This window comes from Typopeltis vanoorti, chromosome 14, assembly GCF_054136105.1.
Source record: "Typopeltis vanoorti isolate ZY-2024b chromosome 14, IOZ_Tvanoo_1.0, whole genome shotgun sequence".
Taxonomy (NCBI): domain Eukaryota; kingdom Metazoa; phylum Arthropoda; class Arachnida; order Uropygi; family Thelyphonidae; genus Typopeltis; species Typopeltis vanoorti.
In genome coordinates this window covers 102,458,644-102,475,000 of record NC_143562.1, presented here as the reverse complement: position 1 = coordinate 102,475,000, position 16,357 = coordinate 102,458,644, and the positions used below count along the sequence as shown (strand labels likewise).

Genomic DNA, 16,357 nt, shown 5'->3' with positions numbered 1-16,357 from the left:
AGATGGTTGGATAAAAATCAAAAGGAAAACAAAGATCTAGGTGAATTGTTGCAGTCGGAAGTGCTGTAGAGGACCAAATTCCAACATCCGATGATATTGGGGTCCTAAAAATAAGCTTAATTAGGAGGGAAATTGTTGACAGGAATTTTGTACATAATATGAACTTAATATCATAGTACCTCACCCCTTGAGTGTACAAATGATTCTGATGTTTAATTACATTTTGGATGACTATATTAAAGGAGATTTGGATAAGAACTGAATATGCATCCTGCACTTTAATATTACTTAAGGTTGTTTGTCTTAATGAAGCCTGTCCTTTGCTTTTGCTAAGTGGATCAGCATTATTAGTTTAAATGTGGTGTGGTTATGTTTCTTTCATGCTTCAGCTATTTTTCAGATATGAGATAGGAATAGTAGTGCTTTGGTCTTGTGTGTTTATGGAGGGAGAGGTAAGCGCAATTTTTTTATATTTTTAAATTTATTTTCAGCTATAGGCATTAGTCAAAAAAGTGTAGCTGAGTTCTGTGGCAAGAGATGCATTACCAAATAATCATAGCTTTGAGTTGCTGTTTCAAGGATCCCATATCATTGGGCTAGATGATGGGTGCTTAGAACAGTTACTACTTATGCAGATATCTTCCATCTTGTGTTGTTGCTTTCCTGTAAACAGAAAAAGATAGTGAACCATATGAAAGACGTGTGTCAAGAAAGGGCAGGCAGTAATTTGATTTATTTTCTAATATGAAATGTATTTTGAAGTGTTGGCTGTTTAAATGAGTTACAAAAGAAATCTAAAGTATCTTATCCACTGTGATGAAATGGCAAAACACTCATCCACATAGCACACCCACTTAACTGACTGTATTTTGTCTGGTTCTCTAAATTGCTATATTGAAAAAAAAATCAAATGAAGGAGGGGAGCACATTGAATACTATTAATTTGTTTGCATACATAGTAAACCTACTAAGACCTTTTATTTTTCCAATGGAAGTAGGCAAGGCCATTTAGCCCCAACTAACTTTTGAAGGCTAGTGGACAGCTAGCTCCACCCTTAGCAAATCACAGAATAGCTGGCCCAATGTTGATTTTAATTGGCACCTGGAGAGGACTACATACATTGCAAATTTGAATAATTAAATGTCAGTGACTGGGGTGCTAAAAGGTCAAAGCTATATAACTGAGAGGAAACCTCCACATAGCCTTTAAAGGAATGCGGAGAACCGACCAGGGCTTCTGACCTAATGTAAAATCCTCACCTTCTCGTGGTGCACCCTGTTGGGTATCTACTTTGATACTGAACGAACAACGATGGGCTGGCAATTTGGGATTTAGCCGACCAAATTGTATTCTTATTGGTTAAACCAAAATAAAAAGAGATGGTACAACATGACAAAATTTCATACTGGCTGGGGCGTCGCCCGGTTAAACAAGGTCCCCGTTGTTTTCGCCAGGGCGAACAGCGAAAAGTCAGCCACTGGAACAAATCTGAAAACAAACCCCAACTCAACATCACCAGAGTTAAAGATCGGTACTATCAACGTAAGAAGCCTGAATGGCAAAGAAATGGAGCTAGCTGAGGAATTAGATAAGTACCAGATCGACATAATAGGTGTGACTGAAACAAAAAAGACCAAAACTGATGAGATCTTTCTAAGCAATAAATACAAAATGTTATATTCAGGCAATGACAATCAAGGAAAAGGAGTAGCCATAGTATTCAACACAAAATACGAAGCTAATCTTCTTGAATGGCAGTCAGTCTCAAGTAGAGTAATGTGGGCAAATATGAGAATGGGGAACTGGACAATGAGACTTATTTGTGCCTATGGTCCCACAGAAGGTTCTACTAAGGTAGAAGTGGAATTTTTTGACGCTCTAGAAAAAAGCAACTGACAGAATGAAAAAGGAAAAGTTGGTCCTTGTTGGGGATCTAAATAGCAGAGTAGGAAATGATTGCGAGACATACAAAAATATTTTGGGAAAATTTGGAGAAAAGAGCAAAGCTAATAATAATGGCAAATACCTGTTGGATTTCTGCTCAGGACATGGACTGGTTATTACTAACACCATGTTCCAACATAAAAATGTGCACAAATTCACATGGAGAGAAGAGGCTAGGAATAAGAAAAGTCTCGTTGACTATGTTATTGTTGATAGTGATGTCTTCTCCCTGGTGCAGGACACTAGAGTGAACAGAGGATTTCAAATTGGAAGTGATCACTATTTAGTCTTGAGAAGGATAAAATTGAATTTCATATTGAAAAGAATAACATATAAGAAAGTTTTAAAGCGAATAAAAGTTGAGCAGCTCTCAGATGTGAACTGTAGACTAAAATACAGAAAGATTACTGAAAAGAAAATGAAAGAGTTTGAGAACAGGAATCAAACCTTGGAGATTCAGTGGCAAACTCTGAAGAAAACATTGATTCTGCCAGAGAGGCATGTGGTGAGGTTGTGTGCAAGGATAAAAAAAATCAGAACTCCCTGGTGGACACAGGAAGTTAAAGAGGCAGTGAAGGAAAAGAAGAAAGCATATCAAAAGTTCCTGGCAAATAAGTCAGCTTTTACAGAATACAGAGACAAATGTAAGAAAGCTAAACAGTGTGTAAAACTAGCTAAACAAAAGTCATGGGAGGACTTTGGCCAGAATATAGAAAATGAATATCAAGAAGGTGGCAAAATATTCTGGAGGTTGTTGAAGAAGCTTAAGAATGGAAGAAAGAGAGTAAGAGAGAGTAAAAGGAGTAAGAGATGATAAAGGTGACATGAAAACAGGAGAAAAAGATATCCTTGAAGTATGGAGTAATTACTTTGAAAAACTGCTAAATGAAACAAGCAGTGATGACAGCACAGTGATTAAAAAAAAAAAACCACTGACCAGGCATGCAGTTAGGAATACATATCCATACTTGAAGTAGAAAAAGCCATCAAAGGCTTGAAATGTGGAAAGGCAGCAGGAGTACATGATATTCGACCAGAAATGCTGAAGTATGGTGGTATAAAAGTCTTACAGTGGCTGAACTGCATAGTTCAGAAAGCCTGGACAGAGGAACGAATTCCCGATGATTGGAGTAGAGCTCTCATAGTACCCATATATAAAAAGGGAAATAAAACTGAATGTGAGAATTACAGAGGTATTTCCCTACTGAGTGTTCCTGGCAAGATCTATGCCAGTATACTTGAGAAACGGTTGAGAAGAATTGTGGAAGAAAAGCTTGGTGAAGAACAAGCAGGATCAGATCTTCACTTTACGACAAATAGTCGAGAAAGCATGGGAATATAACAAAGATCTGTATTTAAGTTTTGTCGATTTGGAAAAGGCATAGGACAAGGTGCCAAGAGAGAAGCTATTCAATACGCTGCAGTTATATGGTGTCAATGAGGCATTATATCAAGCAATACTTAGTCTTTATTTGAGTTGTAAGTCAGCAGTTAGAATTGAAGGAAGTACATTATTCCCTCTATTATTCATTATCTATATGGATCACATTATGAAGGAAAGTGGTATTAAACCTGATATCAAAATTGGAGATGTTAATGTCAGCTCTTTGCTTTATGCGGATGATGTTATACTTCTAAATAAATCCGCTACAAGTCTGCAAGATTCTCTGACTAAATTGAATAGCTGTTGTAATAGATATGGTATGAAGGTCAGCAATAAAAAGACAAAGACAATGAAAATAGGCAGAATCATTGAAAAATGTCAACTGTGTTGTGAATGGAGAACCTGTGGAACAAGTAAAACGTTTCAGCTACTTAGGCACAATTTTTACTGAAGATGGTAAATTAAATTTAGAAATAGACAACAGAATCAGCAAAGCTGGTATGGTGGGAAGTCAATTGAATAAATTCATATGGAATAAGAGAGAAATTAGTCGGAACACTAAATTAGCTGTATACAAGACAGTGTTCAAACCAGTTTTAACTTATGGATCTGAGAGCTGGGTCAGAAGTAAAACACTTGACCAAAGACTAGAGACCGCAGATATGAGAGTCCTGAGAAAGATTAGTCGTGAACAGATGGCATCAATGGCAATATCATATTAAAAATGAGGATATTAGGAAAGAACTTGACGTTGTCAGCATCCAGGAATGTGTTAGCAAAGCTAATCTCAGGTGGTATGGTCACTTAAATAGAATGGGAGAGGAAAGATTAACAAAACAAGTGTTCTCTGCCAGGTTGGCAGGAAAACGACCCAGAGGAAGACCAAGATATAGGTGGATTGATACGGTACAAAGTGCCTTAGACGATAGAAATATAAGATCTGATAATGTTGGAGTCTTGACAAGTAACAGACTGATTTGGAGGAAAATTGTAGATAGGAAGTTAGTAATGATGTAATTTTTTCATGTAGTACTGTCATATCCTGTACACCCCTTGAGGGTACATAGCAGGAATTTGACGATGATGAATGTCAGTGACTTTATTAAATCAAGTCTGATGGTAGTACATCAGTAAATAAAGATGCGATTTGTTACTCAAATCAGAAATGACCAGAACTTTTATAAACGTAGGGGTCACCTTTGGGGGGGGGGGGAGCAAGTCACTTGCTAACTATTTGGTTGGTGGACTGTTTATACTTATGGGGCTTAGGTGGGAAATGAATATTGGACTTGTCAATTTTGTTTTGATGTAATACTGTGAGAAAGATGAGGAAACAAATGTTTCTTTGATATTTAAATATTTATTATTTAATTTGAAGATCATATTATAATTGTAAAATCTTATTCTTGCTATGCATACATTCTTCACTTGACACAAAAGCCAATAATTTCGATAATTATTGAAATATGATGGTAGTATTTAATTTAAAAATTAAATATTACTGTCGTGTTTGTAAGACAACAATTTCTTATGCATTACAAATGAGTCTTCCTTAACTGAGTCTCTGCACTTCTGTGGCTTAGAAACAGAAGAAATACATGTTTAAAAAAAAAAAAAGTCCCTGGTTTTATGTGCGATTTCTGTGCCAAATCATTTCCCTTGTATACCTGTAATGTGCCACCTGCCTTTAATACTGCTCACTTGAGTTAGTCTTTGTTTTTGTCATAGAGTGATATGCACATTAGTTTTATTTGGATTTACAGTGCTTTCTTTTTAATTTTGTGCATATTATTGTACCTATATCTACAAACCCTTTGCATAAAATAAAGTATACCTGCTATGTTATGGATTGGATGCTAAAATAGATATTAAGTGTTTATGCAAAGTGATGAGTTAGTGAAAGACGTTGCCTTGGTCACAGTGCTTTTGTTCCGTGTAACGATAATTGAGAAAATATAATTCTTTTCATATTTTCAACAGCGACACTCGTCATAATTCAGCCTTGTATTTATAATAAATGTTATTTTAACAGCATAAAATAACATAATAAAATAGCAGCAGTGAACTGATGGCTAAAACAGGCCAGGGAAATTACTTGAGAATGGCCAACGAATGCATTATTTTATATTAGCATTTTTTTAAAAAAATGCTTTTTGACACTAATTCATTTAGAACATCCTCATTATTTAGTTTAAGTGTACAGACTGTTTCGACATGACATGATGTACTTCTTTTTTTTCATGACTCCCAGCCAGTGAAAATTTGAAGTGGGGGTGCTGCATATGCAAAATAAGAAAAAATAATTCATTTTTTCCTAATCAGTAACCAATTTATTATAAGTAAATTTACATACCACAAAAATTGCTTTATTAAAAATATTTCACCCTCACTACGAACAAACACACATCAATAATAAGTTTCATACAAAGAAATAACACACGCAAGCATAAGTATATCTGTAGCGAAGATTTTGACATTACGACACTGCATTAGATCAGTGCTTTTGTTTCGTGTAACGATAATTGAGAAAATTATTATTACGGGCAGCTCCAAGGAGTCCTTAGACTCATCGAGGGAGACCCAACATTATGTCAAGAACAGCTATTCAACATTCACACAGTATCTATCATACTTCTCCTTGAGCTCATTTACGGTCATGGCACCCACAACAGATTCTAGCAGCTTATTCCACTCTCCACGAAAAAAAAAAAAAAAAACCTAGCTCTAACACCTTTTGTTAACCACACTCTTACCAAGCTTCCATGGATGGCTCCTAGTCCTCCCACTACCAGTCCTATTCTCAAAAATATCTTTTGAATTAATCTTATAGAAACCCTTCAGTAATTTCAATGTCTCAATCATATCAACCAATTTCTGCAGCCCACAAATCTTCAACCTGTTTTCATAAGGTTCATTCCATAGCCCTGCTATTATCTTGATCACTCTTCTCTGGATCCTCTCCACCTCCTCCCCATCAAGAAGAAACCTTGGCGCCCATATCTGGGCAAAATAGTCTAGAAGGGTCTTATCAAGGCTCGATACAGAGGAACAATAACCTGTTTGTCTCTGCTCGTTAAAGTGTTTTTCAGCAACCAAGTGACTTGATGAGCTGATTTTGCCACTTTTGCGATGTGTCCCCTAAACTTCAACTCCCTATCCACCAACACTCCCAAATCCCTGGCCTCCTCAATCTCCTGGAGCACAGTTCCATCAATGTGATATACTGCTGCTAATCTTTTCACCCCAAAATGCAAAACCTTATATTTTTCCACATTAAACTGACATCCATTCTCCTTAGCCCAGTCCTCCAAACTATCTAAATCATCCTGCAAAATTTTGACATCCTGAGCATTCACTATTGCTCTACCTAACTTTGCATCATATTCAAACAGATGCACAGTTCCTCTCAGATCCTTTCCTATATTGTTAATGAACAAATTAAACTGTAGTGGTCCAAGAACAGAACCCTGCTACACACCGCTAGTCACAGGCCATCTTTTGGACTCTACCCCTGAATAAACCACTCTCTGATATCTCTCCATCAACCACCCTCCTATCCATCTCACTAACCCTATATTCATTCTCATATGCTGCAGTTTAATGATTAGAATTCCATGTGGTATCCTATCAAAGGCTTTGGCAAGGTTTAGTAGAATCACTGTAAACCCGTTACCCTTATCCAGTTCAGCAGCCACTGTGTTACAGAACGTGAGCAAGTTACTGAGGCATGATCTACCCTTCAGAAAACCATGCTGTCCCTCCCATAAAGTATCTCATTATCATCTATCCAATTTTGTATTTTCTCAAAGACCTTGACAACAATTCCTGATATACTGATCAGCTGGTAATTTTTAACAGCAGTCTTGGAACTGCCTTTATACAGTGGAACTATTTTCCCCTCTTTCCACCCACTTGGGACTAACCCAGACCCGACTCAAATTAAACAAAATGGTCTAAGGCACTGACAATTCTTCTTTAGCTGCTTCCCGTATGACACGAGCTGGTATACCATCGAATCCCGCAGATGAGTTGACATTGAGGTTTTGTAAGAGACTATTCACCTCCACTTCATTCACCACAATTTCTGTATAAGCTATTTATTCTTCCATTTCTACAATGTCACCACATGGATGATATACTCTTGCAAAGTGCTCTCAGTAATTCTACTATATCAACTGATTCGGTTACCTCCCTACCATCGGCATTCTTTAAAATCAATCTGCCGTATACATTTTTTCTTTTACTTGCAACATGTCGAAAAAAATGTTTGGGATTCTCTTTTGCCTGCATGGCTAATGTTCTTTCATAATCCACTTTTGCTTTTCTTACCACACTTGGTCCCCTTCTGGCCTGGGCTTTATACCATTCATGTGTCTGCAGGTCATCTTTCTCCTTAAATTCCCTCCACAATTGTTTTTTTTTTTTTTTTTCATCTCAAGCTTATGGGTGTTATTCATCCATTTAATCCCTACTTGATTTATTATTCGGACTCTAGGTATAAAGTCAGCCATTGCCTCCTGAAAAAACTTCTTAACCACCTCCCATGCACTATCAACATCCAGCCCTTACGGTTTTACATGCCATGGTACTGAACCAATCAAACTCGAGCTTGTCATACTTACCAGCCCGATAATTCCATATATACCTTGTCTTAATCGAAAATTCCACACCTTTAGCCACCTCCCAAGTTAGGACCCTATGATCACTCTCACCAATTGGTGGCAATGTGGTCATATTCGTTACAGCCAAATCCTCGGATGCAATTACTAGGTCAAGCACTCTCTGACCTCTAGTATTTTCCATTACATGCTGTTACAGATAGTTATCCCTTAATAACCGCATAAAAACCCAATTCCTTCCTCCCATGTGTCCTCTCCTTCCCCCAATCAATGCTACCATAGTTGAAATCTCCCATAATAATTTCCCTTCTTCTACTTGCTTATGCATACTATCTCCACCATCTTTTCCATCACCTGGTGTATAGCAGCACCCAATTGTATATTGTTCTGCTAGCCTCAATCTCACACCAAATGGCCTCAAATGTGCTCTTGTCCCTATCCTGCAATTCAACTTCTATTCTCCTTGACTGCAGCTATCATCAATAATACTCCTTCCCCCCATTTTGTTCTTCTTGTCATTCCTGAACACTCTACCCCTCGCATTCAATCCCACTAGCTATATCGTCTTCAGTCAGCCATGTTTCACTAATGCCAATAACCTGTGGTCTGGAAGTGCCAACCAAGGCCAATTAGTATACATGAATTGCAGAAACCCCCTCTCCCCTTTAGCCCCATCCCTACCTTGATGCCTGATACTAACTATCCCATTCTGATTTGTTGTCCTTATTTGCTCGGGCATATTATACTCATTCATACACTCAACTGCCTTCCTACTTCCTAAATCTAGTTTCCCTGATTCTGCACATCCACTTCATTCAAATGCAAACCATCCATCTTATATAGATCCTTTCGCCCATTGAACTCGCTCCACATGTCCACAAATTCCACACCACTCGTCAGCATAACCCACACATAAAGTCATTTGCAATTATGGCCCTCCTTCTAAACTCTTCACTGTCATACTGTGGGAAAAGACTAATCATCCTAACTCTCTATGAAAATATAATTCTTTTCATATTTTCAACAGTGACACTCGTCATAATTCAGCCTTTTATTTATAATAAATAAATGTTATTTCAACAACATAAAATAGGATTTACCAAAAATATTTCGCCCTCACCACGAACGAACACCAATAATAAATGTTTCATATCTCACAGAAATAACATGCGTAAGCATGCAATTTATTGTGACACTGCTCAATGACCAGTGTCGGATTCACTTGTTACATGCAGTGACAAGTCCAAATGGATATCACCGAGTCAAGCCAGAACTGACTGAACGTGTTAATTCCGACACTGTGTTAGATTGTAGTGCATTTGTTTTGTAATCTAAAGCGTTAATCGAACAATTAAAATGATTAAATATTCAATGTTGAAACATAAGCTGTAACCTTTGACATGTTGTATCGTAATTACATAATATTGTAAGCACTGTTATTATTTATAAACGCAAACAAAATTTAATTTTTTCGTTTTTTCCTTGGGGATGCTGCAGTGCTTATGTATGAGCCATCACTGCTACCAACTTCTGAAAACTTGGGAACAATTAATACATTAGTGTAGCCCCCTAGTGTGTGTGTGTGTGTGGCTTTATCGCCTTTGTCCCAGTATTGGATCTGCAACTTTTTCTTTTTATGCAGCTCTTGCTGCAGTCTTATTCATTCATTTAGCTTCCACCTGATTTATCCTACTAACTCTAGAAATCTGATCAGATAGGTTTCTTCAGACACTTCTATCTCTTTCCATGTGCTGTTCACTCCTCTACCAAGCAGCTTCTAATGTCTGGGCAGTGCTTTCTCAGTTTACTATAATCATCCACTCTTATGGTTAATCAAAGCCCTTTTGTCAACTCCAAATCAAAACTGCATGAGTTTTGACTTGAGATGTATGACAAAAATCATTTTCACTTTGAAGGAAACCCCCACTGATAATTCCTCATATGCTGTTACTAGATTCATTATTCTTGCTCCACATGTCTCTTTCATCGAATCGTCTTTCATTTGTTTTGCATGCTTTCTCCTCCCTCCAGCCTACCTCCTGTCCTAGTTTAAATCCCCCATAATGGTAGGTCCTACTTATATTCTTAAAGTTTGTCTATGCAGTTCAATCCTCTTAGATGACTAGCCTGCAGCAATACCCAGGTGTTTTGTCCTGCAGATCTCAGCCTCTTTATCAGCCAGCCAGCTAGCTTCAAATCCATTGTCTGTATTACTTATACTATTACCATTCATTTAGGATCTCATCTTTGGTTGAATTCAATTCCTTTGAAATCATTAAAATACTTCTCGCCCTTTCTCTTCCATTCCATTTACCCGTGCCGAATATGTTAAATACATCTTTTTTCTTTTTTTTTTCCTGAAATCTGTTTTCCATGTTTGATTGTGTTTTGAAAAAAAAAAAAAAAAAAAAAAAAACTGCATACCACTTCCAACAGTGAAATCATGCATACTCATGTTGGCATTAACCTGTTAAAGGAAAAAAAGACACTTAATTTAAGTCAATTAAGAGTAAATTATTCTGATGAGCTATAATAGTTGTATTATCAGTAGATGGCTAACATTAAGAATGTAAGAATCTGGAGTATATATTTTTTTAAAATGATCAAATATAATTTGTGCAATTAATGGATGCTGAGAACAAAATAGGTTCAACCAAATGTAGTTAATCTTAGATAATAGATTGACATCACTAAAATATAATCAGGTCACATCTGAAAATGCGAATTCAAATACTAAGGCTTAAATTGGTGAAACTGTTGAGTGTTTAATTTCCTAGTATATTAGAGAATAATCTGACACATTGAACTTGGACAGATGTAGAGAAATTAAGTTGTTATACTGAGTTGCTTGTTCCATCTACATGTTTGGTTTCAAATATTTTCTTCTAGTTAACTTAACAATTAATATAAAGATAGTTTAAGGAGTTGTTGATTATTAGCTTAATAGCATTTCTGAATTTCACATAAATAATTTGCTATAGGAAATAGAGAACAGTTTGAGGTTCACCAGTAATTTCTAATGAAAGTTTTTTGGAAGAATATAATTTATCAGATTTGTAATTACATAAACACAAAAATTTCACTTGAATGATAGTTTTTTGTGACTATTGTAATCAGTTTTTCACACTGTTCTTCTTTTTCAAAGATCTTGGAAACTTTCCTCATGATTTGTTGAAATATGGCATACAACAATGCATGAAAGTAGTTTCATACTTTATATCATTGTCATTATATATATAATATTAAATATCTCTTCTCAGTGGTGTAAGGCCTTGGGCAGTTGCTCTGAATATCTGTATTCATGTAATCCAGATTTCAAATGAAATGCTAAGGTTGACTATAACTCATTGTAATTTAAAAATTACTGAATTATGAAGCTGAATATAGTTGACTCTCACTACAGTGACCTTTTAGATTGTACAGAAATAATTTGTTATAGTTGGTAGTTTTCTATAGTGAATACCCTTCAGAATAATACTATGAATGATGGACTTTCCTTAGGAATATTCAGAGGTTTGTTAGTGAGTAAATTTTATTAGTGAGAGTTTCTGACTAGAAAATCAAAAGTTAAAATGGTAGGATATTACTATGGCCAACATAATTTTTTTTCTCCCTTTAATCTATTATCTAAAAAAAAAAAAAAACAAGCCATATGTTTGTAAGAAGAAAAGTTGGCAATAGCTAAATTTTAAAATACAAAGATAATTTTGAAATGATTTATTAATAACAAATGTTATACATTTTTTAAAAATTATTTAACAACATTTGACTAGTTTGGATAAAGGGAATGTACATGCAAAAGACTAGATTAATCCCCCAAACACACACACAATTTAAAGGAGGAAACACTTAACTGTATCACACACATTGTTATTGTAAACATCAATAACAATGGAAAAATATTCAAATTGTAAAATGTTTTCAAAGACACTTATGTATAAATAAGAAATCAGCTGCTTACAAAGGATGATATAAAATGCTAATTCTTACAAAATTTAAAATAGCAGCCCAGCGTAAATAGGTCAAACATTTAATATCAAAACGTTATATTTTGATTTCTGAAAAATTAAATGGCACATATATCACAAAGGAACCAATAAAATTTGGAATCATCTCAAAATACTGAGATGTTTTTTTATAAATACTCTGATAAATATATTTATTTTAAAAACAAGAAATGGCAGAAAACTAAGTTTTTCACATTTGGAAGCTCAGAAATTGTAGGAGCATAAAGGGCTCATCTATTATTAAGGATATTCTTTCTCACTTAAACTATTCACAAGTCCTGAGTCACTGTGATTACCACTAGTACAGGAATACAATAATGAAGGATCTGCACTATCTGTAAAATGGATGGTATTTTCTGTTTCGTTGGGTTCATCTAAGAGGGCCAAAAGAGTTTGTGCTCTCAAGTGGGATCTATTAATCTCTTCAACTGTATCATCTGAAGTCACTGGTTTGCAGCTATGATAAAAAGTAATTTTTAAATACATTTTCAAAAACTAGATCATTAGCATGCTTAATAGGAATTACATCATCAAGAAATATGTGACAGGTTGTTATAAAATTATCATTAACTGCTACTTCTATTTGAAAAAATTTACATTAGGAAATATTGAAAGTGATGTATGTCAAATACCTTAAATTACCATAACTCCAAGGAGGCAAAGGAAAGGCATGCATGCTTAACCTGGTTTGGTGAGTGGGTAAAATCTTGCAATTCTCCAACCAACAAGCTATGGGTTTGAATGCCAATTGAAATGTTTCATCATTTCATCCAACACTGCTCATTGGTGGCTTGAAAAAGTACTTATATGGTTTCTGAATTATTTAACCATTAGCACATTCAAAATGCTAGTGTATGATAGGCGTATATTTCTTAAGTGGATTAATATTAAAAAAAAGTTTAACCTATTTTTGTTACAGAAACTTTGTCACAGCTGGTCATCAAACAATTTTATGTGGCAGACTGAGATATTACACAATTCTTGTTGATAATATATCATTCATGTTACACCTTGCTCAATTACAGCAAAAGGGAAATAATTAAACAAGTCTAATCAATTTCAATATTTTGTCTGTCACAGAAACATCATCAGGAATACAGTGTTAAAATTGTAATAACACAAAATTAAGTGGAAGAAATGAGAGAATAAATAAGGACTCAAGTCCTATAAAGGGAGCCTCTATGGGTGCTGTTGGTTAGCCTTAGATGTTGGATAGGAGGGACAGAGAATTTGTATATTTGATTTTTTGCCTAGTAACCATTGAACAAGAAGGTTTGGCAAGTAATACTGTAAGGGAAGCTTAGAGGCTCCACTGACAAGGATTTTGAAATCAATTTAAACCTGTTGTTTAATTATTTCTCTTAGTGTTGTAAATTATTCCATTAAAGTGCAATATGAATGTAAACCAGCATCTAAGAGTAAATACAAATCATATCATATTTCAGGCTTTTGCTGTGCGAGTCACTGCTTTGATATTAAAAAGAAATGGAATCCACTTTACTGTCTCAGGATCTCTTATTTTAATTCTCACTCCAAAAACTGCTGTTTAGTTTTTTAAAAAGCACAAGATGTAATATAATGATATTTCATCTCACAACTGTAGTCATAAATTAATACTTTCCAATGCTATGACCCAAACTATTGGATTTTTTAATTTTCTTTTTTAACTTCTGTAATCATCTTATAGTTTGGATGAAAGTGGATAAGTAATTTTTACCTCTCATGAAATCACTCTTAAAGATGCATACATTTTTGCCATTTTCATACATACAGTTTCATGCCAACTCTGTTCACAAGAGTGAGATCCAGCAGAACATATAGCAAATTTATGCCACAGTAGGGGTGAAGAGAGAAACGATCTCAACTCTTTTTTAAAGAGATGGGAAAGGCCATCCCAGAGAACAGAAGTAGTGGTATGGAATAATTGGGAGTACAGGTTCTGTGGGTTAGGAGTTGAGAAATAGCTGCCTGTCTACTCACAGGCAGCTATTTCTCAACTCCTAACCCACAGAACCTGTACTCCCAATTATTAGGAGAATGACGAATGTCAGTTCTGCTAAATGGCACCTATAGAAGTATCTGCAGAAAGACGTAATGTGGAAAATGACAGGCTGTGAATGGCAGGAAAGTGAGAGAAATCGTCAGTTAGTTGAACTGCACTATTTTGGCACTCTAGTATTCTAAGATTGGGTCAGTTTGTATAACATCTTAAGTCCCCCCCCCAAAAAAAATTGGTTGGGGGGGGGGGAAATGCTATAAAAGTGATATGCTTGGGCCACATATCATGGTCCAAATTTCTGTCTTCTAAATCACTTGCCTTTGATTCACTTAAATCTTAATCTTCTTCTGTGTCATTTTCTTGCCATCAAACATCTGTTTTGCTAACCTTTTCTCTTACATTCTTTTTAACTGAGTGTTGCCTCACATTTTTGAAAGTTATTAGGCAGTAACTAGACATTATCTATATGTTTAATATTATTCTGCCATTGATAGCCTAATTTTTCTCAGACCTCTCACATCTATGGTCTCCAGTGTTTAATCAACTGTTTATTTCAAACCCTAGCTCTTGCATCCATAAAGTGAAAATTTGTTTGAAAATTGTCCTTTATACAGCTACTTTAGTGTTATTATTAAATTTCTCTTCATTCCCTATAAATCTATTTACTCGATACCCTGCCAAATTAGCTTTGCTTATTATGTTGTCCATTTCCAAAATTAATTTGGCATCTTCACTAAAAATTGTACCTAAAGAGCCAAAATGTTTCACTTGGTTTACAGATTCTCCATTTAGGATTTCAGCTGATGTTTTCATACCAAATTTGATACAGCAGTTATTCAATTGAGTTAAGGAATCCTACAGACTTATGCTGAAATTATTTAAAAATATAATATATGCATCAAGTAAAGAGCTGTAATTAACATTATTACTACTGATATTGATATGAGGCCTAATACCACTTTCCCTCATAACATGATCCATGAAACACTCTTATCGTTTACTTATCTCCACTCTTGTATTACATCTGATCATCTTCTTGTACCTCCTTAATTTTGTGCTGATGTACAACACCCAATACTGTTAATATATTTCTTGATATAATATCTCAATTATACTATACGATTGTAATGTTTTAAACAGATTTTCTCTTGGCATTTCATTTGCCTTTTCCAGATCCACAAAACAAAAATTTTACATTCCATGATTTTTAAATACTTGTCTTAAAATGAAAATCTGATCATGAAAATCAGCATAAATCGTAGAACATTCAGTAAAGAAATTCCTCTAATTCTCAATGTTTTATTTCTTAGGTTGCCAATACTTACAGGCTGGAGACCGACTTTCAAATAGTTTCTTCAGGTATGGCGAATTTTTTTTTCATGTGGTTTTTTGCTTAGATATACTTTATTCAAGTTTAAAATGTTTAAATCTGAAGTGTGCAAATGAAACTGTATTACTGTTATTTAGACTCCCTCAAATAACTGCATAATTAGCCCCCTCCCCAATTCAATTTTGAAAGCAAACACAAAGTAATTAGAATTCATTAGTTCTGTTTAATTGTGTGCAGGTAACCCTTGTATAACGTGGATGTTAGGTTCCACAAAAATGCCTCATTATAAAAATCGCGTTATGCGAGGCTCGGATCACATAAAAAAAAAAAAGTAGGGATAGGATCTGAAATCATCATCAAATTCCTGCCTTGTGCCCTCAAGGGGTGTACAGGATATGATAGTACTACATGAAAAATTTACATCATTACTAACTTCCTATCTACAATTTTCCTCCAAATCAGTCTGTTACTTGTCAAGACTCCAACATTACCAGATCTTATATTTCTATCGTCTAAGGCACTTTGTACTGTATCAATCCACCTAAATCTTGGTCTTCCTCTGGGTCGTTTTGCTGCCAACTTGACAGAAAACACTTGTTTTGTTAATCTTTCTTCGCCCATTCTGTTTAAGTGACCATACCACCTGAGATTAGCTCTGCTAACGCATTCCTGGATGCTGACAATGTAAAGTTCTTTCCTAATATCCTCATTTTTAATATGATATTGCCATCTGTTCATGCCTTTAATCTTTCTCAGGACTCCCAGATCCATAAGTTAAAACACTGTCTTGTATAGCTAATTTAGTGTTCCAACTAATTTATCTCTTATTCCATATGAATTTATTCAATTGACTTCCTACCATACCAGCTTTGTTGATTCTGTTGTCTATTTCCATATTTAATTTATCGTTTTCATTAAAAATTATGCCTAAGTAGCTGAAATGTTTTACTTGTTCCACAGGTTCTCCATTCACAATGATTCTGTCTATTTTCATTGTCTTTTTATTGCTCACCTTCATACCATATCTATTACAACAGTTATTCAATTAAGTCAGAGAATCTTGCAGACTTGTA

General features: G+C 35.1%; 1 protein-coding gene across 1 annotated transcript in view; it reads right to left on the bottom strand.

The window, feature by feature from the left end:
* Positions 1-11,650: 11,650 nt before the first annotated feature.
* The window catches only part of LOC150099808 (uncharacterized), a 187,878-nt gene continuing 183,171 nt past the window's right edge, over positions 11,651-16,357 (bottom strand). Inside the window, exon 15 of the mRNA XM_090404516.1 lies at positions 11,651-12,412. Within this exon, the coding sequence (XP_090260642.1) occupies positions 12,196-12,412 (217 nt within the window). The 3' untranslated portion in view covers positions 11,651-12,195. The remainder of the gene's footprint in view (positions 12,413-16,357) is intronic.